Raw genomic sequence first — 27,790 nt, 5'->3', positions numbered from 1 at the left:
ACATTTGTAACATAATATGACTGATCTGGGTTGGGGGCCCAATATGATATGACTGCATGGGGCCCCAAATCTTTAGCGGTACCCTTCTTAGTACACGACTATGTTCATCAGAAAAGAAAAGACTTAAGGTTTACAATCCATATTTAGTTAAAAGGGCCCAAGTTAACCTGAGAGATACTTTCTGTATTCAGTGTAACTTTAAAGTGAAGTAATAATCCATTAAGAAACAGACCATTACAGATGGAAAAATCCAATTTACAACTATGACCACGAATAAAGGATAAAAATGTTCAAAAGTTGAGCATAATATATTTATAAACATATTCCCTGTATATTGTGAATAAAAATATAGCTTCTCAGCAAATCAAATGTTTAAAATCACATAGCATTATACAAAGTGCATTTGAAATAAATCTGCTTACAAGGGAAACAAGTTTCTGAGCTTTCATGGCTGATATGAAATTTCTGTTGTAACATGCAGCGAGTAAGAATCCTCCCAGCATTACTGACATTAAACACAGTGCAAACATGTTTCCTTTGGAATGTGGAGCTGATCTGCACGCTTGAGGGATATGCTGAACTCAGTATAAGTGCTTATAGCCGGCCGTTCCTGCAATCTCAGGATCCACTGCACATGTCACGTTTCCGAAGCACAGGCAAAAATCACAAGGTCCATAAAATGTCAGGCCCCTCTTAGCTCATGTACAAGAGATGAAAGTCAAGATCATTAGTGGAGACCATGGCTACTGACCACACCAACAGTTTGCTAGGTGTGGAGAGACCACGTTTTGTGTAGGGACATTGCTGCCTGCAGGGACTTCACTGCATTTAGGGACATCATTTTGTGCAGGGACATTGCTGTGTGCATGGACCTTACTGCATTCGGCAGCATAGTTTTATGCAAGGATGTTGCTGCATGCTGGCATCTAACTCCATCGAAAGGGTGGGAGAAATCTTTTTGTGCACGGACGCTGCTACATGCTAGGACATCATTGCTTTGAAAGACATGGTTTTGTGTGGGCATCTTGCTGTGTGCATGGACCTCACTGCATTCAGAGACATTGTTTTATGCGGGGACGTTGCTGCGCGTAGGGACCTCACTGCATTCGGAGACATTGTTTTATGCGGGGACGTTGCTGTGAGTAGGGACCTCACTGCATTCTGAGACATCGTCTAGTGTGGGGACATTGCTGTGTGCATGGACCTCACTGCATTTGGAGACATGGTTTTATGCGGGGACGTTGCTGCGAGTAGGGACCTCACTGCATTCTGAGACATCGTCTAGTGTGGGGACATTGCTGTGTGCATGGACCTCACTGCATTCGAGACATGCTTTTTTGCGGGGACGTTGCTGCGAGTAGGGACCTCACTGCATTCGGAGACATGGTTTTATGCGGGGACGTTGCTGTGAGTAGGGACCTCACTGCATTCGGAGACATGGTTTTATGTGGGGACGTTGCTGTGAGTAGGGACCTCACTGCATTCGGAGACATGGTTTTATGCGGGGACGTTGCTGTGAGTAGGGACCTCACTGCATTTGGAGACATGGTTTTATGCGGGGACGTTGCTGTGAGTAGGGACCTCACTGCATTTGGAGACATGGTTTTATGCGGGGACGTTGCTGTGAGTAGGGACCTCACTGCATTTGGAGACATGGTTTTATGCGGGGACGTTGCTGTGAGTAGGGACCTCACTGCATTTGGAGACATGGTTTTATGCGGGGACGTTGCTGTGAGTAGGGACCTCACTGCATTTGGAGACATGGTTTTATGCGGGGACGTTGCTGTGAGTAGGGACCTCACTGCATTTGGAGACATGGTTTTATGCGGGGACGTTGCTGTGAGTAGGGACCTTACTGCATTCGGAGACATGGTCTTTACGGGGACCTTGCTGCATTCTTGGACATCATGTTATCTTGAGACGTTGCTAAAATCAATGCTGTGTGTGGGACTCAGGACTTTGAAGGTGCAGTTCCTGATCTGATGTCTCTGTTAAGTTTCGATGTCCCCAGACAGCTGTTCATGGTTCATCAGGACCTGACACTAAGAAAGCACATGTGCACCACATTTTTTGATAAAAAATCCAATGTCTCATTGGTCCCCCCCAAATAATGGATAAGAGCCCAGTTCTGTCCAAAAGCCTGCTCTGGTAGCATCTCCCTTATTGGAGCGCCCACAGGAGTGGTGAACTGCTCCAGGGTTGTTAAAACTAATGAGTGGATCTCAGGGAAGCTATAAGTCCAATTTGAGTTTGTGTAGCCCATGGTCAATGTCCTGGTCCAATTTGGAGAGGGTCTTGCGCAGACGCAGGGCGGTGGGCCGGGCCTTGGGGTCCTGGAACCAGCATTCCTTCATGACCTTGGCGATGGCTGCGAGAATCTGGACCAAAAAAGCGGATCACAGTTTGGTGTTTGCTGCTCAGCTCGGAGATGTGCATCATGTGCAGAAGGTGAAGTAAAGCCTCTGAAATGATGTAAGCAGCAGCAGTGATGCTGAACTGGTGTGAGGCTGCGTGTACAGGCGTTAAGTACAGCGCACTGCAGAAGTCATAGGCTGCCAAGGAAAATGATGTGCGATCGTCCTATACATACATGTATTTGTTGAGTCAACCATTAATGAGTACCTCATGAAGTAACTAATTAAGTTAATGAATTAAGTGAAGTGGTTGTGAAATTTAAAAAACATATGTAATTGCTGAGGTGCCCCTGAGGAGCGGTTTGGGAACTGAAGCTCTGTTCTTCTAGCCATTCAACAAGGTATCAGCAATTATTTGGAGAACAGAAGAAATTCTTGTTACTTTTCATTATGTTACTCCTCATTTGCATATATTCTAATATTAAATTGTAATTGCTTTTTTTGTGCAGCTGTTCCTTCTCAGAAAATATACACTTACTGCCCAGATAAGTAACTTTAAATATTTTCTTTTTCAGCCTCAGATTTTTTATGGTGCTGTGTAACTAGTGCTTAGAGAGCAGGTCTGGTGATTAATTTTCTGAGACTCTTTAATGGCTGAATATCATTGTTGTAAACAGAGCCTTTTGTTTAGCTAAAACTCTTATTCTGAAGCACATTCATGCATATCTTGCACACAGGGTATTGAAACAAACCCCTTTTCCATTCCTGACTTTGTTTGCTGACACAACATTGCATTTCCCTGGAGGTAAACTGGAAGCTGCCTAAATGTGTCAGGCTGGGAAAACGATCCCAGATCTGACAGCATCTCAAGACCTCAGTGCGGCGCTCTCACCGGGTGGGAGTGCAGGCGGTTATGGAGGCTGGGCGTCTGCTGGTCCACACACACCACCTTCTTCATCTGCTCGAAGCTAGGATCTGAGGGCACCAGGTCAAAGAAGGGGGGATGGTACTCCTCAACGATTCCTGAGTGTGGATGAAGACATACCAAGAAGGCTCAAAGTCCATCCATTCATCCATCCATCCATCGACCTGCATATCCAGTACATGGTTAGTCTGGAGCCTTTCCCAGGATGCAGTGCACCCAAGGTCAAGGTCAGTCCATTGCAGGTTACACATAGGCAGTGTTGGGGAAATTACTCACAAAATAATCCATAACAGACAGAGGTGGACAGTTCAGAAAAGTCAAAATCCAGACCAAGGTTTTTTTTCAACCTGCCAGTTAGTGACCAGTGACCAGTGTAGTCTGCTATTACCGTAGACCAGGAGTCTCCAACTCCGGTCCTGGAGAGCTACTATCCAGTAGGTTTTCTGTCCCACTTGGCTTCTGATGAGCCACACCTGCTCCTGGTATTTACCTGAGAACAGGTGTGGCTCATCAGAAGCCGGGTTGGATAGAAAACCTACTGGACGGTAGCTCTCCATGACCGGAGTTGGAGACCCCTGCCGTAGACAATATATGTTCACCATAAAATGGCAGGATGAATAGATGGGACAGTGCCAGGAAACATCATGTGGTGGAGGCATGGTAGGATTCGAGCAGGTGGTACGGGTCGGGTAGTGACACGCTGGCAGAGATTCCACATAACGGCATCACTTGCTCAGTCTGACTGACAGACTGGTGAGGAGTGAAGGAGATGTGCTTCCGAAGCAGAGATTCTCTTTTAAAATACCAGTAATAGGCAAATATACACGGTATGATTACTATCAATTTTCATGATAGCATTTTCACCATGGTATACTGCTGCATCCCTAGTTACACATACAAATAATCACTCACAATGGGCAATTTAGAGACATTAATTAGCCTAATTGCATGTTTTTGGATTGTAGGAAGAAACTGCAAGACCCAAACAAAACCTCATGCACACAACACACTCAGAACCAGGGGCTGCAGGGTCATCCACTGAACTGTGGCACCACCCTCAGCATCATCATCTACGGACTACAGGTTATTCTACACAACACCAGGCTCAAGGCGGGAACAGCTGTGTGCAGCAACAGGGCCACCAAATTTTAGCTGTGTCTCGATTTCACTGCCGCTGTCCTCCCACGCTCTCCTTCCTTTCCCTCCCATTTTCAGTCCAAGCTATCCCCTCAAAACCTCCAGAGAAAAAAAAAAGCCTAAACTGAACTTATCACAGACCTAATATTACCATGCTGTCCTATTTAGAGAGCCCGCAAAAAAAAGACCACAAAAGGGCTTCCCAGACTGCTTCTGTTTGAAAACTCAAATCCTTAACCGTACGTCTGATTCCAGGCAACTTTATCAGAACATTCTTACTTATACACGTTACCTGTCTGGCTTGATAAAGGGCGAAAAACACAGCAGGATGCCAGATTTAGCTGAGGAGCAGAAGTGGAGTCACTCACCGTTCACCACAGTCCGGCGGGAGATCTCCCACAGTACCAGGCCCAGGGCCCAGATGTCAGTCTGTTTGTAGGAGGCGAACTGGTCAGTCCGTATGGTCTCATCCAGAACCTCAGGGGCCATGTAGCGCTTGGTCCCAACCCGAGGGTTGTTTCCGATGTCCAGGTGGTCACCGGTCTCGCATTGCATGACAGCCAAGCCTGAGGGAGAACAACGGGTGCATCAGATGTATACTGGGCCTGAACGAACAGAGCAGTGGGGTGGCAAGTGGATCTGCAGGACAGGGCTCTGAGTCTATGATCAGAAGGCTGTCGGTTCTGATCCCGTCATTGAATGAGTAGTCACATCTCCATCGGGCCCTTGAGTGAGACCCTAACCCGGAAAAATGCTCCAGGGGTGTCAGATAAATGACCCTGTGCTCTGACCCCAAACTTCACTCCCCCCCCCAAGCCATGCTCGTCCGCCCTGCCTCACCCAGGTCGGCGATGCAGCACTGCCCGTTCTTCTTGACCAGGACGTTGCGGCTCTTCAGGTCCCGGTGTGCGATGGCGGGCTTGCCCTGCATGCCCAGGATGGGCGTGTGGAGGTGCACCAGACCGCTGGCCACGGACAGGCACATGGTCAGGCAGCTGTCGGGCGCCAGGCTCCGGTGCTGCAGGACGTCGAAGAGCGAGCCCGCCTCGTGGAAGTGTGTGATCAGCCACAGTTGCGTGCTGGAGTTCTTGGACGTCATGTCTGACCCGATGAAACCTGAGGTTCAATGGGGTACAAACAGAGGAAACTTGATGGCCTCTTCACTACAGCAAACTGGTATAAACTGTCTCATTTACTCCACTCCATGTGCTTTGTGTGAATGCTTATGCAGCAAAATAAAACACCGTTGCACCCTTTCCAAGGCAGCAATGTCCTTCTTAAGGTATGGTGACCAAACCTGCACACAGTATTCTAGGTGGGGTCTTACCAAGGAATTATATAATCGTAGCATCACCTCCCTTGTCTTAAACTCCACACACCTAGAAATGTAACCCAACATCCTATTGGCCTTTTTTATTGCTTCCCCACACTGTGGAGAGTGGGACATGGAAGCATCAACATACACACCGAGGTCTTTCTCGTAATCAGCTACCTTTATTTCAGTGGAACCCATAAAATATCTGTACTTTATATTTCTGCTCCCCGCATGGATTACCTTACATTTATCTATGTTAAATTTCATCTGCCAGTCGCTAATTAAATCCAGATCCCATTGTAGCCTCTCTGCTGCTACATCAGTATCTGCTACACCACCCACCTTGGGCAAATTTAACCAGTTTACTGTACGTATTGGTGTCAATATCATTAATGTAAATTAGCAACAATAATGGTCCTAAAATTGAACCGTGTGGTACCCCACTATGAACGCAGGCCAACTGTGACATTGTGCCTCTAATAACTACTCGCTGCTTCCTGTCTGTTAACCAGTTATTGATCCAAGCTGCCACAGTTCCTAAAATCCAGCTTTGAGCTAAAGCAAGAGCCATTTGTGGGGGACAACATCAAAGGCATTCTGGAAATCTATGTAGATCACATCGTAGGTCTTCCTGTGATCAATTTCTCTTGTAGCTTCCTCAAAGAACTCAAGTAGATTAGTTAAACAGGATCTACCTCTCCTAAATCCATGCTGGCCATCCCTCAGAATGTTATTTGAATCCAGGTAATCTACCATTTTCACGTGAGCGTGAGTCGGAAAGCGTGAGTGTCACGCCAGATGCGTGAGAGTTGGCAACCCTGGGAATGGTAGAAGCGTTTCAAAGCTGACCTGGAACATAATAACCCAAATAATATCCAAGCAGTCTGAGGTATTAAGAGCATGTGAAACTGCAAGATAGCATGAATGTGTCAGCCATGTCTGTACTCCTCACACTGGAAGCAGTGCCCCAACACCACCAGGGAGAATGCTACATGTTCTGTGATGTGAATAAGATGAAAGACTGTCATGCTCCTCTTTCTTTACCCTCTGTATTTCATCCGTTAGACAAAATAAACACCTGCTAAAACTCCAAGGGATTCAGTTACCTGCACATACACAAAATATATTCATGAACATTGACGTATCTGTTAGATGAGTGGATCCTGACTCAGAACATAGATGCACAGCGCCCTCTGGTGTCTGGGGGTGGGGCTGACTCACCTAAGATGTTTTCATGCTGAAGTTGCACAGTGTTGTAGATCTCAGTCTCGCGGAACCAGGACTGCTCGTCCCGGGAGGAGAAGATTTTCACGGCCACGTTCTCCCCCATCCAGGTTCCCCGCCACACTTCACCATAGCGTCCTTTCCCTGAAATAATCCCATGACACGCAGGAGGTGAAACAAGGCTGCGCTGATTCTGTCTCCTTGCAAAAGAAAGGCAGCATCAGATCTGTCCTCATCGATGAGCCCGAACTCTTGGGAACGAGTTTGGGTATCTGTGAGGCAGAATTCTGGGCCTCTGTCTGCTGTGAACGTTTTACTGCGTGACATGGGGTTGGGGACAATGGGGGCTTTTGCTGAGGAACATGTCGCACCAACGCACTCGACCAGCATGATCTGTCGGGCCACGGTCCTCTGCACCAGGTAGGGCAGGCCAGTGCCGCTGCCAGATGTGCAGAACTCATCAAACATGTCCTGCGGGAGACAGGCAGAGGCAGCCAATGAGACACACAGGGCCTCCCGCTTCCTGGCACAGAGTCGGCCATTTTCTTCTTCCCGCGGTCGCCCGGAGTCCTACCCCGTACGTGGGCTCGTCCTTGCTGGACACCTTGGGCACCATGACCCCGTCGTCTTCTCGCTGGCACCGCTTGACCTGCCGCTTCCTCCAGCACCAGATAAACCCGGCGAGTCCGACAGACAGGACCAGCAGCGCCAGCACAGGCATGGCCACCAGCACCGCTGTCCCCTCATCCGCTGGACGTGCAGAGAGAGGGCATCAGAGGTAGCATGTGCCGAGCTACACAGCCTCCTCAACGCTGGCGGTAGCTCTGGAGAAACTTGTGCTGAATTTATCCGAGTAGAGCACTTCACTGATAAACTGTTTATATTGGATCACAGTTACTGAACAGTTACCCAGTTCACCTGCACAAAATTCCCAGTTAACCTGGTGTCCCATATATATATAAACATAGAAGCTGCACTTATAAATAGGACTCTTTTTCACTCTGTATAATATTAATGGTGCTACAGTGAGAAGCGCTGTGACCTCTTATCTTCAGGGTACAGGGTAAGGTTCCCCTAAAGATGGTTTGTGTCTCTAAATAGCCCGTAATGTTTCTGTATCCTGTGACAAAGTTCCTCTACAATGTCCCCTGCTTCATGCCCTGCGCTTCCTCAGGGACTCCTGGCGAGCAAATACCCCACATAGTAGAAGAAGCTCTAGAAAATGGATGAAAGAAGACAGACGCTGAGCCGCTGTACTCTTAACAACCACTAGGCGCCAGTAATGTGCCATTCTCTACCAATGAATTCATAATGTTATCCTTCCCACTCCTTCATGTTCCCCGCACTGCTGGCAGATGTGATGTGGCTGACCTGTGTCCACAGGCGCGGTGATGTTGGTGTTACAGTGGTCAGAGAAGCAGCACTTGGTGTAGACCTCGGGCATTGTGACACACTGCAGCTGCTCGTCCACGTCAAAGCAGCCCCTCAGCTCCCGGCCCTCCACCACGGTGAAATAGCATAGGTCGCCCCAGCAGGTGGCGCTGTCACATTCCGTACTCTTGCATGTGCACTGAACTTTCCCCTTAGAGGCCAGGTCTGGATATGGATGGGGTGGAGAGTGAGATGATTGAGAGTGATCAGTTTTTGTAACAAATCTGGAACAGAATAATCACCCCCCGATCTCACTGAAGTCTCACCTGGTCCACAAACAAGAGCTAACAAAATAAACATGACCTTTAAATACCATTCTATGACATTTTCACGTCTAATTAGGCAGCCACTACCCCCTTCCCCTATTTGGGGCAATTTCCCTTTAACAGAGTCTGTTTGGAGGGGGGATGCATCATGGGAATCGAGCCTGGTGCCATGGGGATCCCAGTGCATCATGGGAATAGAGCCTGGTGCCATGGGGATCCCAGTGCATCATGGGAATAGAGCCTGGTGCCATGGGGATCCCAGTGCATCATGGGAATAGAGCCTGGTGCCATGGGGATCCCAGTGCATCATGGGAATGGAGCAGCGGGCCGGTAGCAGCAGGAAGACGCACACGCCCTGCCTCCCATTGTTTCAGGGTGATAAGAGTCCATCTCCAAATATGCGCTTGAGGGTCTCACACACACTCACACAAACAGTCCATGTATTCATATCTTTGTGGGGACTCTACATTCATTTCTATAGGTAAAAACCTAATCCCAATTATGGTAGCCTTAACCTGTACCCAGCCCTAAGCTTAACCATAAGTAACCAAACGAAATACAAGGTTTCTGGCTATTTTTGTGTTTTGATTGCATTCACAGATTTTTATAAAATTTAGGTTATCCTTGTGGGGACTGAAAAAATGTCCCCACAAGGTAAAAAGTTTTTATCACATTGTGGGAAAATCTCGTCACCACATACACCCACACGCACATGCACACACACACACACACACACACCCACAAGCGCACACACACACACAAACCCACAAGCACACACACACAAACACACATGTGCGCACACACACAAACACACAGACACACACTGTGTTTTTAGAGATTCCAGCCTAACTACATGCCTTCAGACTGTGGAAGCCCTCACAACACATGGAAAACATGGACCCCCCCCCCCCACACACACATTTGAACCCCCATCACTTGATGTCACACCACTGTATTACCCAGTTTCTATCTATACCTTCATTTATACATTAATATGCTCATAAATACCTGCACAAGGAGGCCCCACCAATTGACCACACAATGAGTTTTTTTCCACAGCTATTTCAAAGCGGTGCGCCTACGCTTAACGTCCTCAGCTGTGTAGCTGGACTGTTTGGCTGCTTTAAAGGGGAGCCGCATGATATGTGAGTTTCAGGCAGGAGCGTCACTTACGCTGTGGAGCTCCTGCGGACCGCATGCCGAGGCGAAGGAGAACCAGGAGCACCGCTGAAGGAGTGTACATCTCTGTCGGGAGTGCGAGAGAGCCTCCATCGGCGTTAAGGGCACACACAGCACAGATACACCACACAAACGTGCACTATATCGCTCGGAGTCATCGAGTGACAGATAATTATCGGAAGGACCTTTAATTCACATTCTGCTCCTTATCACCTTATCCCGACCCTGTTAACTTGACAGGCTGCGATGTCGGCACCTCCCATCCAACACTGCGAGAGCCGGTCTGGGCGTTGATGAAAGTGGGAAGCACAATATACAGGACAGGCTGAAAAGAGATGGGCAGAATCGATCCACAGAGTCCCTCAGACCAGCGCTGTGCTGGATGGAGGAGCTCCAGGCGGAGTGTGGCTAAGGGTGGACTCTGTAGCTGTGATTGGAAGGTCTCGGGTTCAGGTCCTGTGGTAGGCTCAGTCATTTTAGCATTGATTTCACCATTTACGCCAATTGCACCAGGGACTAACTGACCCAACTTTGTCAATTGCACATGGATCAAAGTGTAAAATAAATAAATAAACGTATACAGTTTACTGTAGGTGTCTGTCCCAGTGCAGGCCACAGGTCCACATGCACACATCACTCAGAAAACGTGGACAATGTATTGTGGGAATATAAAATAAAGAAAATATATGAGCCTCTACAATCTTCTAAAAACAGCTATGGAAACCCCCCAAAAATATTATTGTTTTTTTTCCTCCCACAAAATCTCGTGTTTCCAAACACCAGTTTCTTGTTCTAAGAACCCAGCCAGGCTCCTGGGTACTCGATATGCAGGAATGACACCTTTCTGCCACGGAGACAATGCAACCAGCCACACGGTGTACGTGAGGGTCAGTGCATGTCAGTGGGAATAACAGGAAACTTTTACAAAAAAAAAGTCAAACTTCTCATTCTGCAATAAGCTAATACATAACGTGTTGACCCGAATATAAAAGACGAGTTTTTCCTCCCTTCGTCTGAAAAAGTGGTGTTATCTTAAATGCGGGATCTAGACAAAAATTGGAATAGATGGCGCCAAATAGGATGTTTTGTAATGAGTGTTTACCGTAATACATATTTACCGTAAGATTTCTTGCGTGAGCGTTAGTCAGAAAATGTGAGTGTCACGCCAGACGCGTGTGAGCCGGTGTTCTGTCGAGTTGAGCTACTTTGTCGAGTTAGGCTACCGTAGTGCTAATCGATAGCCCTAACCCTAACTCTTACCCTAACCCCCCAAAAACCCCTAAAACCCTTACTCTAATCCTAACCCCTAAAACCTAACCCTAATCCCAAAACGGTTGAACTGCACATGCGCAGAAAGGCCCGATAGCACGTCTCGATAGGTAGCTCAACTCGTCAGAACACCGGCAGCCCTGCGTGTGCGTGGCGCGCGTCCCCGAGCGTCGTGCAAATTGTGGGCTTCCCTGCCTCTGCTAGTATTAATTAAATCGATAGTGGTTAATAAATATGGTAGGATTAATTTTAAAAGAGCTGTCATATCATTTATTAATATGGCTCAACATTTCTCCGCAATACGTTTTTTTACGTCGTTGTGACAGTCTAGGACCTAGACTCTAGGTGTTTTAATACAAAATTTATTTACTGATATATTGATCTAGAGGTTCATTCATAGTCTTCAAAAGCAAAAACTGTTAACAATATGAATATGAAAGTAGGCTACAAAGGTTATTTTATGTTTCGTCTGATCCCATCAAGAAAATCATAAATTTGAAATGTATTCGCCTTCGGTTTATACATAAATATGAGACTGAATTTTATTAAAGTGACGTCCTCGCGACCCTGACCAGGGCAAGCCGTTAGAACATATATTAGCTAGATTGAAGTGATATAAACCAGAGGAACTGCATCGACATAACACAAAAAAGCGAAAAAACATCCTTCTCCAACGGTTTACAACCTAATATAATAGGGAACAGACAATAAAGACGCCGATTAACTACCAGTAGTTTAAGTTGTATAACGAAGTGGGTACATTTGCGTATCGGCATGAATCCCAGCCAGGACAGCGCATCCAGATCACATGACGCCGGATTACATGCCTGTCAGCGCCGTGGTAAATTACGTTATGAAAAACCGCTAATCTCCAGAAAGGAGACTAATTTTTCAGCGGAAAGGTGACACGGGAGTCACAAGTAACCCGCACACCAATATACGTTAAAACTTTACAAGCATGTGTAAAAGTGACAGCAAAGAACAGCGAGATTAGAACAAAATTAAATTTCCTTTAGATAAATGTATCATGGGGCTTATCCTGTAAGGACTGGGGTGCACGTACCTCACTTATCAAAAACAAGCCTTTAACGTGGGCTACGAAGCCAAACTTTGAATACGTTTTGAATTGTATCCAGATGAATTCGTGAAAAAGCCACAGCATTTTACCTGGATGTTTTTTCTCCGTGTCCGTATAGAATGGATTGTTTCCTGTGTTTTTTTTGCGCGAAATCTTTCAGTTCAGATCAGAAAGAGAACGGTCCATTGAATTAATCCCGTCTTCTGCTTTTCTCCGTTGTTTTCCTGTTTTAGCTGAAGCACGCATAAAGAGCAAATGAACTATTTTGACTTTACATCCTCATAAGCGCTAAAAAATTACAAGGATTATGGCATGGTGATAATTTATGAAATCTGGAAATCTATTCAGGGAGTAATCTCCGGCAATGATTAGGCCTATCGCTTTAAAAAATCTTTCACCGACGAACCGGCTCTGAATCGCAGCTCCGGGTCTTCTACACATACTCCCGATCTCAGACCGACAAAGCTCCCGTTGCGAAATGCGCTTTCCCAGCTGTTTTCCTGTTCGTGGTATTTTATCACGCATTTCCTGAGCTTGTGGTTCGAAAGCCCCGAGTTTTGCGCGTTGTCTTTTTGTGTTCCAGCCAACAGAGCCCCATTCCCCTTTACACGTCTTATCAAAGTAAAAACTTGAATTGCGATATACTGCCAAAATGATGGCAAATGAATAAAATGCCAAATTAGGACTAACTTGAGCAAACAGGAAATGCTTCCCAAAAATTAAAGTTGTGAGAATGTTATTGAGAATATCTGGCCGCTGTTAAAACAACACTAACATTTTACTAGCAGACACAGAATTTGCCATTTTTGCTTTCACAATTTATACAGAATCCAGGAAAACGAATGACGAGATACGTTTTTAATTTGACAAAAACACGACCTTTCCCACTCTTGAGTAGAAGTGCTAAATATGTTTTCTTCTTTAGATTGTGATGGTGCAAATGTTTAATAATTGATTGTGCTGAAAATTACTATTTAAAAATACCCGTAACTGTTAAAATGTGTTGTTTTATCAGGCCTAATAATTTTCTCTTTTTAACAATTAATGAATAAATAAAGCCTATTCTACATACTCATCCATCATGCCGCCTATCCCAGTCAGGGGGCTAGCTTTCGGGGTGGGGGCATTTACATTGTCCCTCATGCCCTAATATTATACACTTCTCTAAAGGCCACATTTGTTCACAGTCATGCAATCTATTCTGATCTATTTTTCCTGACCAACCAAGTGGTACTAGATCATTTATATATAAATTCAGGGTAATTATATATCATTATTGTTATGCTGATGACAACTGTCCCCCACCAGAAAGAAGTTCATTGTCAGTCCTAAAGACTCTTTGAGCATCCTTCATTTACTTAACGAAGTGGAATAGCCAGCTTGTGGCTCTATGGGTTAGAACCGTGTAACTGATTGGAAGATTGCTGGTTCAGATTCCTTGGCTGGACTTGTGATGTCATCATTGGGTTCTTGAACAAGGCCCTTGACCACAAATGCTTCAGGTGCACTGGCTGACTGTGATGTCTGATCTTCACCACCAGGGCTTGACATTGGCACCCGCCCACCCGCCAAATGCAGGTAAAATTCGGCTGTGGCAGGTAATAACTTTCGTCTCACTAGCCACCTTGGCGGGTAGTTTATTCTTTGGTATGACAATATATTTTTGTTGTAGTTTTCTCTAAAGGCATCTGATATAATAAACGCATTGCAACGTAATATCAAAACTCCCATGAGCATCTATATCAACATTCTGATACAACTTGTTTAGAACGTGCGTTAACGTCTCTGTTAACAGTGATAACCTGCGGTAAGAAGCTGTAAAGTTACTCTCAACTACTTGGACAGTATTATGTGGCGGCATATACTGTAACTGGTGTTTCAGACCCTGCTGGTACTGCTGTAAATAAACAACAGGAACAAGATAAGAGGAAGGTAAGACAGTTTAATGAGAAATGGAAATTAGGGCGAGATTGGCTAGTTCATTGCAAAGAAAAAAACACCATGCACTGTTCAGTTGTACTGAATCTGTTATTTTTCAATTTCATGTCGTAAGAGGCTTGAATTTAATTTCAATAAACAGAATATACTGTTCATGTTTGCATGTTTTTATATTGGGAGCTATCTTAACAGTACTGAATACTTGACTACTACTATAGTGATACATTGTATGCTGTCATTCATAAGTAAATCTAGATCTAACAAACATTAACGTATCATGGTGAAGAAAAAACTGCGATTTTCTGGTAACAAAATTGTGGCTAGTAAAAAGGCTGAATGGCTAGTGACTCCGGAAATCCACTAGCCACATTGGCCAGTGAGCAAAAAAGTTAATGTCATGCCCTGTTCACCACAAATGCTTCAGGTACACTGGCTGACCGTGATGTCTGATCTTCACTTGCATTTTGCTTTGGACAAAAATGTATTTCTGTAATATTCTTGTCAGAGGTGGAAAGTTCAGGTCCAGAAAGTAGAAATCCAGACCAAGATTTTGTTTCAACCAACCAGTTGAACATAAAGAGTCACTGTCACAGAGTACTCACAGTTGGGTACTCTGTGACTGTGACTCTTTATGTTCAACTGGTTGGCTGAAACAAAATCTTGGTCTGGATTTCTACTTTCTGGACCTGAATTTTCCACCTCTGGTTCTTGTCTCAGGACATGTGTGTAAAACTTTAAACCAGAACTCAACAAAGACTAAGGATAGTTTGAGTATTTTCATCCAGGACTCTGAGCACTTGTAGACAGAGGTGGATTAACATGGCAGAATATGAATCACAATGATGAGGGAAACAAAGTTCTCTTTGTTTGAGAAGAGCACTGTCTAAGAACCACTTTATTTATCACAAAAGGTAAATAATTCTCCATCCCAACAAAGAGTTCAGTATCAGGGTGATGCGACATCATGACGACCATCACTCTTAGAATTTCCCTCAACAAGGTGTCAAGAAACATTTCAGATTCAAGTGTTAATAGAAACCTGAAGTTTGACTTGGCTCACAGAACGATGGTCGGAAATAGCTGACTATAATTGTTGGGCGGGAGCCCAGAGCCCCAGCTTGACCCCAGACCACAAGCATACAGGCGCTCTAAAGGATCCATTTCATTGTTTTGATGAAGGATACTGTGAGTGAAAGAAGCCGGGGACCCCCATGTATATTGACGGCTGGCATCAGACTTGTTTGGTCTTACTTTGTCTTCTTCACGTTCACTCTGTCAGATGACTGTTTTTCTCTCTTCTCCATTTCTTGGTTTTCCTTCACCTTCTGTTTGTCCTCCTTTATCTCCCTGTACTTCCACTTGGGTGGCTCCAGGTAGCCCCTGGTCTTCCTCCTCATCTTCTCCTTCCTGGGCGTGGCCTCTCCTGCTCTGATCACCTTGATTTGGGGGATGCAGCCAGCCGGGAAGACACTGTTGTGGGTGCCGGAGCCCCATGAGATGAAGCGTTGCACCCTGCTGGAGGCCGCGGAGAACGTGCTGGTCCTGCAGGGTGTGTCGGGGCAGCAGGAGGCCAGCGAGGTGCAGGCAGAGGAGGTCACAGAGGGAGGGGATGAGGAGATGGAGCCGGTGCTGTGCCTTACAGAACATTCCTCCAGTCTGTTCACCGAGAACTGTTGAGCTAGCTCCGACACGGCTAGGCGCCTCTTGCCCAACTCTGGGGGGCTGCTGGGGCAGAGCGGGCGACAACCCGTGACCACCAATGGGCTGTGGATGCTAGTGGTCATTCGCACCATATGGTCCAGCACACCATTGTCCCGGGGGTCCTGGGGGAACCGGAAGGAGAAGGTGGAACGTAGGGACCTAGAGATCTGCTTCCCCCTGCTCCTGGCCACTGCGGACTTGTTCACCAGGTACTTCAGCTCTGGCCACTCCAGCACATAGGTCTCACAGAACTGCTGGGCCTGGGGCTGCATATGGAGTCGCTGGAGCATCTGGAGGGTCTCAAAGCGTCCCGTCTTCTGGGCCCACTCCCGCGCGCACTTGTGGCATGTGGTGTCCACCGCATTCAGATCTGCACCTGGGAGATTGGGGGGATGGTTGGAAGAAGGGAAGAAAAACAGGATAAGAGCATTATAGTGAAGGAGAAACTACGGAAGCAACTGCTGTACATAGTGACAGATGCCATCTACTCTCATTTTGCAAGAAAAACAGGAAGTAGGAAAATTACTATGGAGACGGGATGAAAAGGAACCACTGAAGTATAGAACATCTAAATTATATAAGCTGCACACTATGCAGTGAGAAATGTTATACAAATACCACAGCTGCACACTGTGCAGTGAGGGATGTTATAAAAACACAATGGCTGCACGTGCACAGTGAGGCATGTTATAAAAACACCGTGGCCGCACATTGTGCAGTGAGAAATGTTATACAAATACCACAACTGCACACTGTGCCGTGAGAAATGTTATACAAATACCACAGCTGCATATTGTGCAGTGAGGGATGTTTTAAAAACACCATGGCTGCACACTGCACAGTGAGGGATGTTATAAAAACACCGTGGCTGCACACTGTGCAGTGATACGTGCTGTAGAAACCATCATAGTAAGACACAAACAAGAGAGGGAATGGTTATGATTATCTATAAGACAGTTGTAAATATATACTGACCATAATAAGCCCAGTGAGTTTACATACTGCTACCCCAAATCTAGGCAAGGCTGTGACAGACAGCTGACAGCGTTTAGAGATAAAATTGTCCAGACTTGTCTCTAAACCTCATCAATCCATGTGTCCTGCTTTTGCCTTTTTTGAACACTCCCTTTCACCTTTTGCATGTTCTGGGTTCTCAGTGCTGTCATTTGTGTCTTATTTGTGTATGTGCTGTCATTTAAGTGTACTTTTAATCTTTACGGGTCACCATTGATTGTCACAACTGACAGATTGTCATGTGGTGTCTTATCTTAAAAGCATGACCATGTGACAGCTTCCTTATCTCTTCTGTCTGCTGCAGTGTGCTGTCTGCCAGCTCTGCTGGCTTAGTGTCCCCTCCCTCTACAATGGTGAGCTTGCTGGAGGGTGGAGGGTCCTTGTCACACTTTGTCACTCACCAGCCATGAGCAGTGCGATGACACAGCTGCTGCGTCCCTGCATCGCCGCCTTAATGAGGGCCGTGAAGCCGCGGGCATCCCGGATCTCCATGTCTGCCCCGGGGTAATAATTCAGGATGTAGTTCAGAATGGTCACGTGACCTGAAGGAGTTGGGGCACACAGGTCGTAGTCAGCAGGGGAGCTAGCTGGAGGTTTTGGTTTCCTGTTTCATTAATTGATCTCATACTGTCATGCAAAGTCAGAAAAATGGCTACAGCACAGGTACACAAACATGCTGGTGGCAGTGACTTTCAGGTTTGCATGAAATAGCAATAATGTCCAGGGCAGTCATGGATTGATAAATGTCTATGCAATGTCTTTGATGGTGTTATGAAGGTTTATGTTTGGATTTTCATGGTTACTGCTGTGTGACAGTTATAAAGGTCTGATTCATATCATGATGAACAAAATACACAAATAAGTTTCTTTCCAGAGGAATTACTGCAGTGTTCAGTGTCTTCACTGGCAAGAACGCCTTTCAAATACCCTGGAATGCAAGCTGTAGATATCCCCAGCAGTTACACATTCACTGTTATAATCAGACCTATTAGTATCAGAGCACCCCAACATTCCCATAACTCCATGGTGGCTGAGAGTTTCACATATTGCACGTCATGTTTACTGTGTCATGAATCTATATAAATATTTTAGTTACAGTTCAACATTAAGATATATGATTTTTTAGACAATTCATGGGGCAATTAATCTGTAGCATAGGCATCTGCCCTGTCTTAAAGGAAAAGGGGTTATAGAAGATTTGTTTTTTACAAAATGGGAGTTAATCCCACTAATAAACAGAATACAAATGGAAATATTGTGTTGAGCAATGACTCTGATGTCATGCTGACGATTTGCAGAAGTTGTTAATTAATTCTCTGTGGACTTCAGGTAAAGCAGATCATATAACAGCCTCCTGGTGATTTAAAAAATAAAAAGTTATCTCCAGCTGTGGTCCACAAAAATGACCTGTATGACACACACAGGGCTGAGCAAAGGTCAAAGGCCACCAAAGATAATTATGTTAGAATTATCTTGATGTTGGTGTTTGATTTTACTTTTGTCAAAAAGTGTTCAAAAACCTCTCCCAAAGTCACCCTGGTATTTCCAATAACCATCCAATTTGCCCATGTCTGGAAGAAACCACTGGAACATGTTCGGCTAATCAGTGCCTCGACAAGTTACTTAATTAAGTTAAGTAATTAACTAAATGAGATAATTATGAAATTTAATGAATAATGGAATTGAGGTGCCCCTGAGGAGAGGTTTGGCAACTGAAGCTCTGTTCTACTAGCCATCCAACAAGATATCTGTGACTTTTTGGAGAACAGAAGAAAGCTTGTTACTTTTTATTGTGTTACTGGTCATTTGAGCATTTTTTAGATTTCTAGATATACACTAATGGCCCAGATAATAGTTTTATCCATTTTCTTCGACTTCTGCCCATTTCTGTATATATAGCACTTACTGTATACGCTCTACATTATCATTACATCCATTACTGTATACGCGCTACATTATCATTACATCCATTACTGTATACGCCCTACATTATCATTACATCCATTACTGTATACGCTCTACATTATTCATTACATCCATTACTGTATACGCCCTACATTATCATTACATCCATTACTGTATACGCTCTACATTATCATTACATCCATTACTGTATATGCGCTACATTATCCATTACATCCATTACTGTATACGCTCTACATTATTCATTACATCCATTACTGTATACGCTCTACATTATCATTACATCCATTACTGTATATGCGCTACATTATCCATTACATCCATTACTGTATACGCTCTACATTATCATTACATCCATTACTGTATACGCCCTACATTATCATTACATCCATTACTGTATACGCCCTACATTATCATTACATCCATTACTGTATACGCGCTACATTATCATTACATCCATTACTGTATACGCTCTACATTATCATTACATCCATTACTGTATACGCCCTACATTATCCATTACATCCATTACTGTATACGCTCTACATTATCATTACATCCATTACTGTATACGCTCTACATTATTCATTACATCCATTACTGTATACGCTCTACATTATCATTACATCCATTACTGTATACGCACTACATTATCCATTACTGTATACGCTCTACATTATTCATTACATCCATTACTGTATACGCTCTACATTATTCATTACATCCATTACTGTATACGCCCTACATTATCCATTACATCCATTACTGTATATGCGCTACATTATCATTACATCCATTACTGTATACGCTCTACATTATCCATTACATCCATTACTGTATACGCTCTACATTATTCATTACATCCATTACTGTATACGCGCTACATTATCCATCACATCCATTACTGTATACGCTCTACATTATCATTACATCCATTACTGTATACACTCTACATTATCATTACATCCATTACTGTATACACTCTACATTATCCATTAAATCCATTACTGTATACGCTCTACATTATTCATTACATCCATTACTGTATACGCTCTACATTATTCATTACATCCATTACTGTATACGCCCTACATTATCCATTACATCCATTACTGTATATGCGCTACATTATCATTACATCCATTACTGTATACGCTCTACATTATCCATTACATCCATTACTGTATACGCTCTACATTATTCATTACATCCATTACTGTATACGCGCTACATTATCCATCACATCCATTACTGTATACGCTCTACATTATCATTACATCCATTACTGTATACGCTCTACATTATCATTACATCCATTACTGTATACACTCTACATTATCCATTAAATCCATTACTGTATACGCTCTACATTATCATTACATCCATTACTGTATACGCTCTACATTATCATTACATCCATTACTGTATACACTCTACATTATCATTACATCCATTACTGTATACACTCTACATTATCCATTACATCCATTACTGTATACACTCTACATTATCCATTAAATCCATTACTGTATACGCTCTACATTATCATTACATCCATTACTGTATACACTCTACATTATCATTACATCCATTACTGTATACGCTCTACATTATCCATTACTGTATACACTCTACATTATCCATTACATCCATTACTGTATACACTCTACATTATCCATTAAATCCATTACTGTATACGCTCTACATTATCATTACATCCATTACTGTATACACTCTACATTATCCATTACTGTATACACTCTACATTATCCATTACATCCCTCATAGACAACTGCTGTAGCTCAACAAGTAGAGCATTGTGCTAGTGACACAAAGATAATGGGTTCATGCATATAAATTGTAACCCTCCTCTGTACTGTGATTACTCTGGATAAAAGAGTCAGACTGATGAGTATAATGTGTAGGGGGTGCCTGTATCTCCCGACTGAGGCTCCATGCCCCCTGCTTTGTGAGATATGGATATGCACTGTACATCGCTACGTTGACAGCTCACTTGTTATCAGTATAATAATGATTAATAAGAGCACCTTTAAGTTTGAATGGGCCCGAAGCAGGTTAAGCAGGGTGTTAACGGGAAAAGCAGAAGCTGCGTTTCGCACTGACCTGCTTGAGCAGCGATCATGAGTGCTGTGTTTCCCTCCTTGTCCTGGTGGTTGATGTCCAGATAAGGGCAGCTGTGTAGGGCAAAGACAACCTCCAGGAAGCCTTTATAGGCAGCAACCATCAAGCCGTTCTGAGGTCAGAGGCAGGGGCGACACAGAGGAACCAGCGTCAGCTTTGAGGTCCGTGTCTGTGTCCCAGTTGTGCATCCAGTGCTGTGATCATTAGCATCAATGTTTCTCATAAGCTGAAACTCAATTTATAAAATCATGACCGAAGACTGAGTTGAGGAGATGGAGAGCAAGAAGGTCACCTACCCAGCGATTGATGTCCACCTCCATCACCTCCTGACGTGTGGTGCCCCTCCGTAGGATCTCACGGACAACTAGGGCTTCATTCCTGGCACAGGCTTGGTACAACGTCATGGCATGGTCTGCTCCTCTCCTCTGGAGCCCAAACATGGAGACGACTGAGTTGTCAGAGCGCACACTCCCCGAGTCGTCGTCTTCTGAAGATTCGGGCACTTTCAAAGTCTCCTTGGCTGGACCCGAGCTGTGCTGGGGGTCTTCCATCCTGGCTCTTTCCACCTTCACTATCTTGCACCCCCCCCCCCCCCAGACCCAGGGGTCGCGTGCCGAATGAAGGACCCAGCTATTCCTGCATCACAGCTGTTCTCTGGGATGCAGGAACATTCACTGAAACCTTGACTTGTCAGTTCCCGCAACAGGAAATGATGTAATGAGCACACGTTTCGTACAGAAGCAGATAAGGAGTTTCAAACGAGAACATTAAGGAGATATCGCTCATAGGACTGCTGACATACCCAAATACCAGAATCAGACCGAACACCCCAGACTGCAAAGAGCAATGATGAAGCAGCGGGGGGGTCGGGGGAGGGGGGGTTTGTTTGGAGCTGAAATCCCTGGACACGGACCAGTGGGAACCTGGTTGTCAGGGAGGATGAACTAAGCGTTTTTCCACACCTACCTCCACCTGTGTGACGTGTGGCGGCTCACTCCCACCTCCCTGCTAAGGAGCTGTACGTAGTGGCATCCTCAAAATGGTGAACCGTGAACGGTGAAGCAGGTCACAGCCAGCAGGCCAGCGGATATAAGCCTGAGATGAGAGTGCTGACAGGGCTGCATGAGCCACTCCGGCTGTGGATGTGCTTCGTGGGTTATTTTGAGAGCTCTCTTAGGAGACAGTATAGGTCCCTCCAGGAGACCAGGAACTACGCACAAGAAAAACTGTGCTGGGCCTTACATTCATCACAGAAGGACTGGATTTGATCAGGCACCAGGTGGAAAACATAGCCTGGCTATATATCTGGGGACGAGAAGAGAACATATTCTCCTGCATTTCTTCAATAATATTTTGAAGGTTCGATGCTTATGTAGCGTCATGCGCTCATTCACCCCCCCACCCTTTGCCAGCCCACTCACTACTGGCTCCGCCCAATTTCATTTTTCATTTTCCCTCCAGTTTCTAGTTGAGAATGTGCATGAAGACTCTGGTCATTTAAAAGTCTGTCACGCATTTAGCAGGGTTTCTGAGCTGTGCCTCATGGCTATTGACTCCTGTTTATCTGCATTGCCCATATGAGCTTGTTTGTACCATGTTTGACTTCGGATTGTCCTGTGGAATTTCTACCTTCAGTAGTGTGATTTCCGCAACTGCATCCTGTCTCAGTGGATTTTGTGTGTGACAAATGTAGTAGGGACTTCAAGTGGTCTCCTTCGCCTGTTTTTGACAGACAAATGTCCGAATGACTAAGTTGGTTTGGATGCGTGCCATAAAAAATAAAATTGAGACAATTCTGTGGTGTTTAACAACATTCTAGAAGCTGTTCATCTCCAATGACTGCTCATCTGGTTAGGAATGTAATGATTCAGAAGTAGAGTGTGAGACAGGCATAGGATATAAGTTCATCGCATGATGTGGTTAAAATTTATTTCATACGACATAAATATTAGGACCAGATGAAGAATTCTGCCTCACGGTCTTCAGATTTCTGAAGACATGAGAAACATGTTGGATCACAGCTCACTGAAATCCTTTACCGGACCGTGTGAACACTGACTCCATCTATTAACATTTGTTTAGAAAGTGCTTATACTTGCATGAAAACAAATTTATATCAGCTAATATATTTAGGATTCAGTGTAAACTGTGGGAACATTATTTATGATTGTCAGCAAAAGCAATACAGACTCTCCCCGGGTTACGATGGGGTTAAGTTCCGACAAACCTATCGTAAGGTGAAAATGCATTTTAATACAGTACAACTAACATATAACAAACATCACAGCCTAGACCGGCCTATCCTAAAAACATGCTTAGAACACTTTCATTAGCCTACAGTTGGGCAAAATAATTAAAATAAAGCCTAATTTATATATTAAAAAGTATTGAATATCTTGTGTAATTTATTGAATAATGCACTGAAACTGAAAAACATTTATCCATCGTAAAGTCAAAAAATCGTAACACGGACCATCGTAACCCTGTATATCATATGTTTACTATGTGGAAATTTATTTATCCATATTTGGGACGCCTGTGACAATTCAGTCACCTGTCATTTTTAAAGAACAAAACCTAGGACTAGTTAAAAATCTCCATGGTAACCTGTTAAAATAAGCCAGTGACAGATAAACCTTTGCTTCTTACAGTCAATGAGAAATGTCCATGTCTGGGGAGTACCATATATTCTGAACCCCCTGACAAAATGTCACCTCCCCACCCATTTTCACGTATAATGTTACTTATTCAAGGTGAAGAGTTGGGTCCCCTGAATCTGCCAGGGTATCCATGTCCCTCTGAAGTCCCACCTCTGTCAGCCATCTTTCTGTACCTGATCCCAGTCTCTAACACTGTCCTGCTGTTTGGAGGAGGGAGAAAAGAATCGAAATAAACAGAAACTGGTGTCTGTGAAAAAATGACATAACCCCACCACTAACGTCCCCCACTATAGGATTTTTTTCATTCCATCTCCATGCCACGTTCACATATAACAGGATGTTGTTTCTGCAGCAGGCACCCAGGCTGATGCTGCATTGTTATGCAGGACAATGTGAGCCGGACTGTCACCTTGGCCCCTAGCTTCCTGTTCGGCGCGAGCTTTGGAAGTCAGTATTATGACGCACAACATGATGGAGACATTAATCTGAAAAGCACTGGCACGCAAATCCACAGCTCGTCCTCAGCCTGTACCTTGGCTTTGAACCACAAGGGGGTCAAAATGTCAATCCTACCAGACAGAGGACAAACCGGTGCTCGACTGACAACCTTCAGCAGAGAACTACTAAGACAGACTAGCTGTACCTTCTCTGTTTGGCTGAACTAGCGAGAAGGGACACAATGTATCTACCACTGTTGTTCCATCACCTTTGAACTGTTTGGAAGCACACATGAGAACCGGCCACGTTTTAACCCCCCTTTCTGTCATGATACCCTGCTGGATGCTAATGAAGAAGGTCTTAGTGCAAACTATTCATTAAAGCTGGAGATTTTGGAAGAGGGTTAAAGGGAGGGGAGGCAAGAAGATCTTTGCCTGTACAGCCTTTGAGGTCTATGGGAAATACCTTTGTCTTCTGCTCTCGTTTACACAGAGCGACTCAGAGGGTTTCCGGCCGTTTAATCCAAGGCTAGGAGGCTGGGTGTACAGGAAGGCAGTTTTATTTCTGCAGGAAATTCCCTGTTAATGAAAAAGAGAGCTTCCTCTTCCTGTACCTGTGATTCCAGGTGGTCAGGACCGTTCTAGGACCAGTCGATACACGGCTGTGTAATGCAAACAAATTTAAATCCCACACTGTTGGACACAAAATTGCTGTTCTGGTGACCTTGGTTATTTTTATGTCATATGCATTTTAATTAAAGTTTTACAAGTAGATGGTTAATAGAACAGATGTTTGGTAAAATGTTTTTGAACTGGGGCAGGGTGGGGGTGGCCTTGGTGAAGAGAGGAGTGTCAGCGGAGAGATAAGACCAGAAGGAAGTGATCTCTCTGAGTGAAATATGTATTGTGGTTTCACAGTGTTTTCTTAAAGGTGGTTTTAAAGGGGCCCCGCCTCATATTGTATTAGATTAACCCCCCACCAGCCTGCAATTTCCTGTCTCCTGTGCCGGTCTTTCATCTGAAGAATGTCATACTTTATTCTCTCAGATAGATTTAAACACACAGACACTGAGTGTTAATGGCCAGTCAAGTGTGAAAAATGTACAATCACAGCTGTGTGTGAACTACACCTTTTAAACATATCTGTGTAAGAGGTTTGATAGGGTGAGTTTACAAGTAATTGTGCCCCAGCTCATTCCTGATTGGTCCAAAGGGCAACTGTGTGGACCAGTACCTTGTTAGCTTGCTGACATTTGGCTCTGCGAGTGTAATAGTGGGGTAGTTGTGTGTCAGTGACCCCACATTATGTCGTGGAGCCACTAGATGGGAGGTGAGAGCAAGATTTGCGGGGCAGGCCACTGACCACAATGTTTCCAACAAGTCTTTAAACCAGGGCTCTTCAAATCTGATTCAAATCCAGGCCTTGTTTTCAGTTCTCCCAAGTAGTTAGTTTAATAACTGATTGGCCACAGAGGCTTCATACTTGGCTCACAGGTAAAGGAAGGCTGGGAAATCAGCAGTGCTCGGACCTTGAGGACCGTGATTTGAATAGCCTCGCTTTAAACCACCTCAAAATAAGGTTAAAAATTTCCCTCTGAGCCCCATGTCAAAAGAACAGCACCAGATTTCTAATCTCGGGACACTTATGGGATCAGATGGAGCATTTCAGGAGACACTGAATCTTGGGAGTAAATGGACATGGCACCAAACTTGGGCAGCAAATCAGTCAGGTGACCTTCTGCTCAGAATACTGCTCATATTTTAACGATGACATCAGTGCCTGCATTTCTTGGTTAAAAACTTTTAACCCAGCAATTGTGTTTTGTCATTTCCTTCCTGCCTCCATAAATACACAGTCCAACCAAGTGTGCCCTGCTTTGCCGTCCGTGCCCGCTGGGGCTGGCTTTGTGTTTCTCATCATTAAAAAGGAGGGTTTTAAAGCGCAAGGCTTTCAATAGTCATGTATATTTGATGGTTATTGACCGTATGCTTATTACTGGCAGAAGAGGCTGAGATTAGTAGCCTGCAGAAGGAACACCCTTCATCTCCACTCTTACAAGCACTACTATCACTGCTAATATGTTATTTGTGTGTGACACATGCTGATCACAGTAATCCTGCTGAATTTCGGAAGGGGGCGCTAGTGTGCATGAGACGATAATACATTGTTTTGTCTGATCACAAAAAAACACGAGTGTCTTACTTCATTTAGCAATTACGCAATTTAGTAATGATTTACTGTGAATGTTTGGATTGTCACTGAAACTCATTTAGACATAAAAAATAAGATACTTCTTCAGAGAAAAATCTTGGTTGATTTTTTGGATTTTCCCATTATTGTTACATAAACACTAACCTTTGTCTTAAATCAGTCAGATTTGACAGCTTGGAAGAATTTGCTCTGTTTTCTTCGCATGTACATTCCGTTGCAGCTTTATTTGTACTGTTATCACTTTGTTAAATGCTGCAGCTATTGTTTGTTTACATCCCCCTACTGAACAGACAAACACACAGAAAAGGAAATGTTCTGCCAGCAGAACACAGGGAACAGAAGGATTCCCGTTCACACTAGACGTAATTTTAATCACACTTCCTTCAATAAGGGACCAGAAAACAAAAACGTGCTGCCCAATCCCACATATGTGTGCCGACCTGAAGCATGTCGTCCTTCTCAGGATGCCAGCTGTGTACCAAACCTATCTGGCTATACTCTTGGCTGAAGCCAGAAAGGGCTGGATACATTCTTACTCTGCTGATGAAGAAAGCTAGAAAAACAACCTTTTTTGATCCTTATGATCACCTGAGGAGTTGATGCCCACTCCACAGGAGTTGTAGTGGTTAACTCTACAGTGCTGTTGGTGTTGCTGTGTAAGAGTACCAGACATCATCATTTTGGACGTCACATTTCCATTCCGCTGATAGTTACATGACCAGATCTTGGACTTCTTTGGAGCTATAAGGGTGCCTAGATATAGGAGAACACAGGATGTTCTCTCATCCTTCGCATATATAGCCACTCAGCCACTCTTAAGTATTGTTAATTTTAGCTGCTGCATCCAAATAAATCATAAATATTTTTACTGAACCACAGATCACTTAGGCAGATGGTGTGCTGTCATCTTTCATGCCATCTCGCTCTACGGAAGTGTCACGTATCTGCTGCCCCAAGGCCATTTAATTGCAAGCTATTTTCTTGAAGCAAATGTAACACCTTCCTAATTTTGAGTGCTGTTACAGTGAATAAGTCACTTTTTATTGCTCTTTGTGTGTCAGTGTCTTGCAGTAAACTGGTGATCAGCCCTAATGTTAACAACATTCCAACCTCCATCATCTATGCTGCTCAGGATCACTTTGGATCATGGTAATCCAGACTGGGCATAGATACAGAAAACAGATGGGGGTAAGACACTAATATTGTCTGTCATGTTGTACGGTAAATGGCTGGCTGTTGGCTTTTTGTGGTTTTCTTATTGATTGCCACTTTGGCTGACTTGGAGGGAAGACACAGTCGCAGTACGGTTTGTTCTGATCCCTCATGCAGGATAACAGGAAGTTAAGGGTCATGTGACAAAGAATAGAGTTGGAGTAGCCAGAATTTAGCAATGCCAGTGACTTTCCTGTTCCAGGGAAATACTTTTGCTGTTAGCTCTACACACATGCAACATGGCATCATAAAGGAGACGTGGGGTTTCGGATTTGAGTGCTCAGTCACGGGTCTGTGGTGATGTACAAAGATGAGAATCTGGAGCCAGTAAACCAGGCTATTGGTGCACCTTTGGAGACTGGTCAGACTGGTG

General features: G+C 44.3%; 2 protein-coding genes across 7 annotated transcripts; both read right to left on the bottom strand.

Annotated features, from left to right (window-relative positions):
* Positions 1-289: 289 nt before the first annotated feature.
* On the bottom strand, positions 290-12,847 carry LOC111854584 (activin receptor type-1-like). 6 transcript variants are annotated; one of them, XR_011992611.1, is made up of 12 exons: positions 12,268-12,847; positions 10,045-10,156; positions 9,826-9,897; positions 8,327-8,551; positions 7,530-7,705; positions 7,327-7,426; positions 6,953-7,099; positions 5,257-5,532; positions 4,785-4,982; positions 3,247-3,377; positions 1,366-2,378; positions 290-1,312 (listed from the first exon to the last, which is right to left on the bottom strand). XR_011992611.1 is itself a non-coding variant. In XM_023832670.2 (10 exons), the coding sequence occupies exons 2-10, from the start codon at positions 9,893-9,895 to the stop codon at positions 2,232-2,234; spliced, it is 1,470 nt and encodes a 489-aa protein (XP_023688438.1). In that variant the 5' UTR covers positions 9,896-9,897; positions 12,268-12,838; the 3' UTR covers positions 1,328-2,231. The 6 variants fall into 6 exon arrangements, 1 of the variants encoding a protein (XP_023688438.1); XR_011992612.1 differs by lacking the exon at positions 10,045-10,156 and having other exon boundaries at positions 12,268-12,411; positions 12,585-12,838; XR_011992609.1 differs by lacking the exon at positions 10,045-10,156 and having other exon boundaries at positions 12,268-12,838.
* Positions 12,848-14,946: 2,099 nt separating this feature from the next.
* Positions 14,947-21,447, bottom strand: ankrd33ab (ankyrin repeat domain 33Ab). Its single transcript, XM_023832655.2, has 4 exons — positions 21,193-21,447; positions 20,879-21,008; positions 17,233-17,373; positions 14,947-16,193 (listed from the first exon to the last, which is right to left on the bottom strand). Exons 1-4 carry the CDS (start codon positions 21,445-21,447, stop codon positions 15,364-15,366), a joined length of 1,356 nt encoding a protein of 451 aa, XP_023688423.2. The 3' UTR covers positions 14,947-15,363.
* Positions 21,448-27,790: the final 6,343 nt, after the last annotated feature.

This window comes from Paramormyrops kingsleyae, chromosome 8 (genome assembly GCF_048594095.1).
Source record: "Paramormyrops kingsleyae isolate MSU_618 chromosome 8, PKINGS_0.4, whole genome shotgun sequence".
NCBI classification, from domain to species: Eukaryota; Metazoa; Chordata; class Actinopteri; order Osteoglossiformes; family Mormyridae; genus Paramormyrops; species Paramormyrops kingsleyae.
Note: the sequence above shows the minus strand (reverse complement) of the source record. Positions and strands in the feature narration are given on the sequence as shown.

Coding starts and splice junctions, on each gene's coding strand:
- LOC111854584 (XM_023832670.2), bottom strand. CDS start 9,895: ATGTACACTCCTTCAGCGGTGCTCCTGGTTCTCCTTCGCCTCGGCATG. Junction 7,427..7,529: donor AGGACGAGCCCACGTACGGG/GTAGGACTCCGG, acceptor TGTCTCCCGCAG/GACATGTTTGATGAGTTCTG. Junction 2,379..3,246: donor ACCGCCTGCACTCCCACCCG/GTGAGAGCGCCG, acceptor TTTTTGGTCCAG/ATTCTCGCAGCCATCGCCAA.
- ankrd33ab (XM_023832655.2), bottom strand. CDS start 21,447: ATGGAAGACCCCCAGCACAGCTCGGGTCCAGCCAAGGAGACTTTGAAA. Junction 21,009..21,192: donor AGGTGGACATCAATCGCTGG/GTAGGTGACCTT, acceptor CTCTGACCTCAG/AACGGCTTGATGGTTGCTGC. Junction 16,194..17,232: donor CATCGCACTGCTCATGGCTG/GTGAGTGACAAA, acceptor CCAATCTCCCAG/GTGCAGATCTGAATGCGGTG.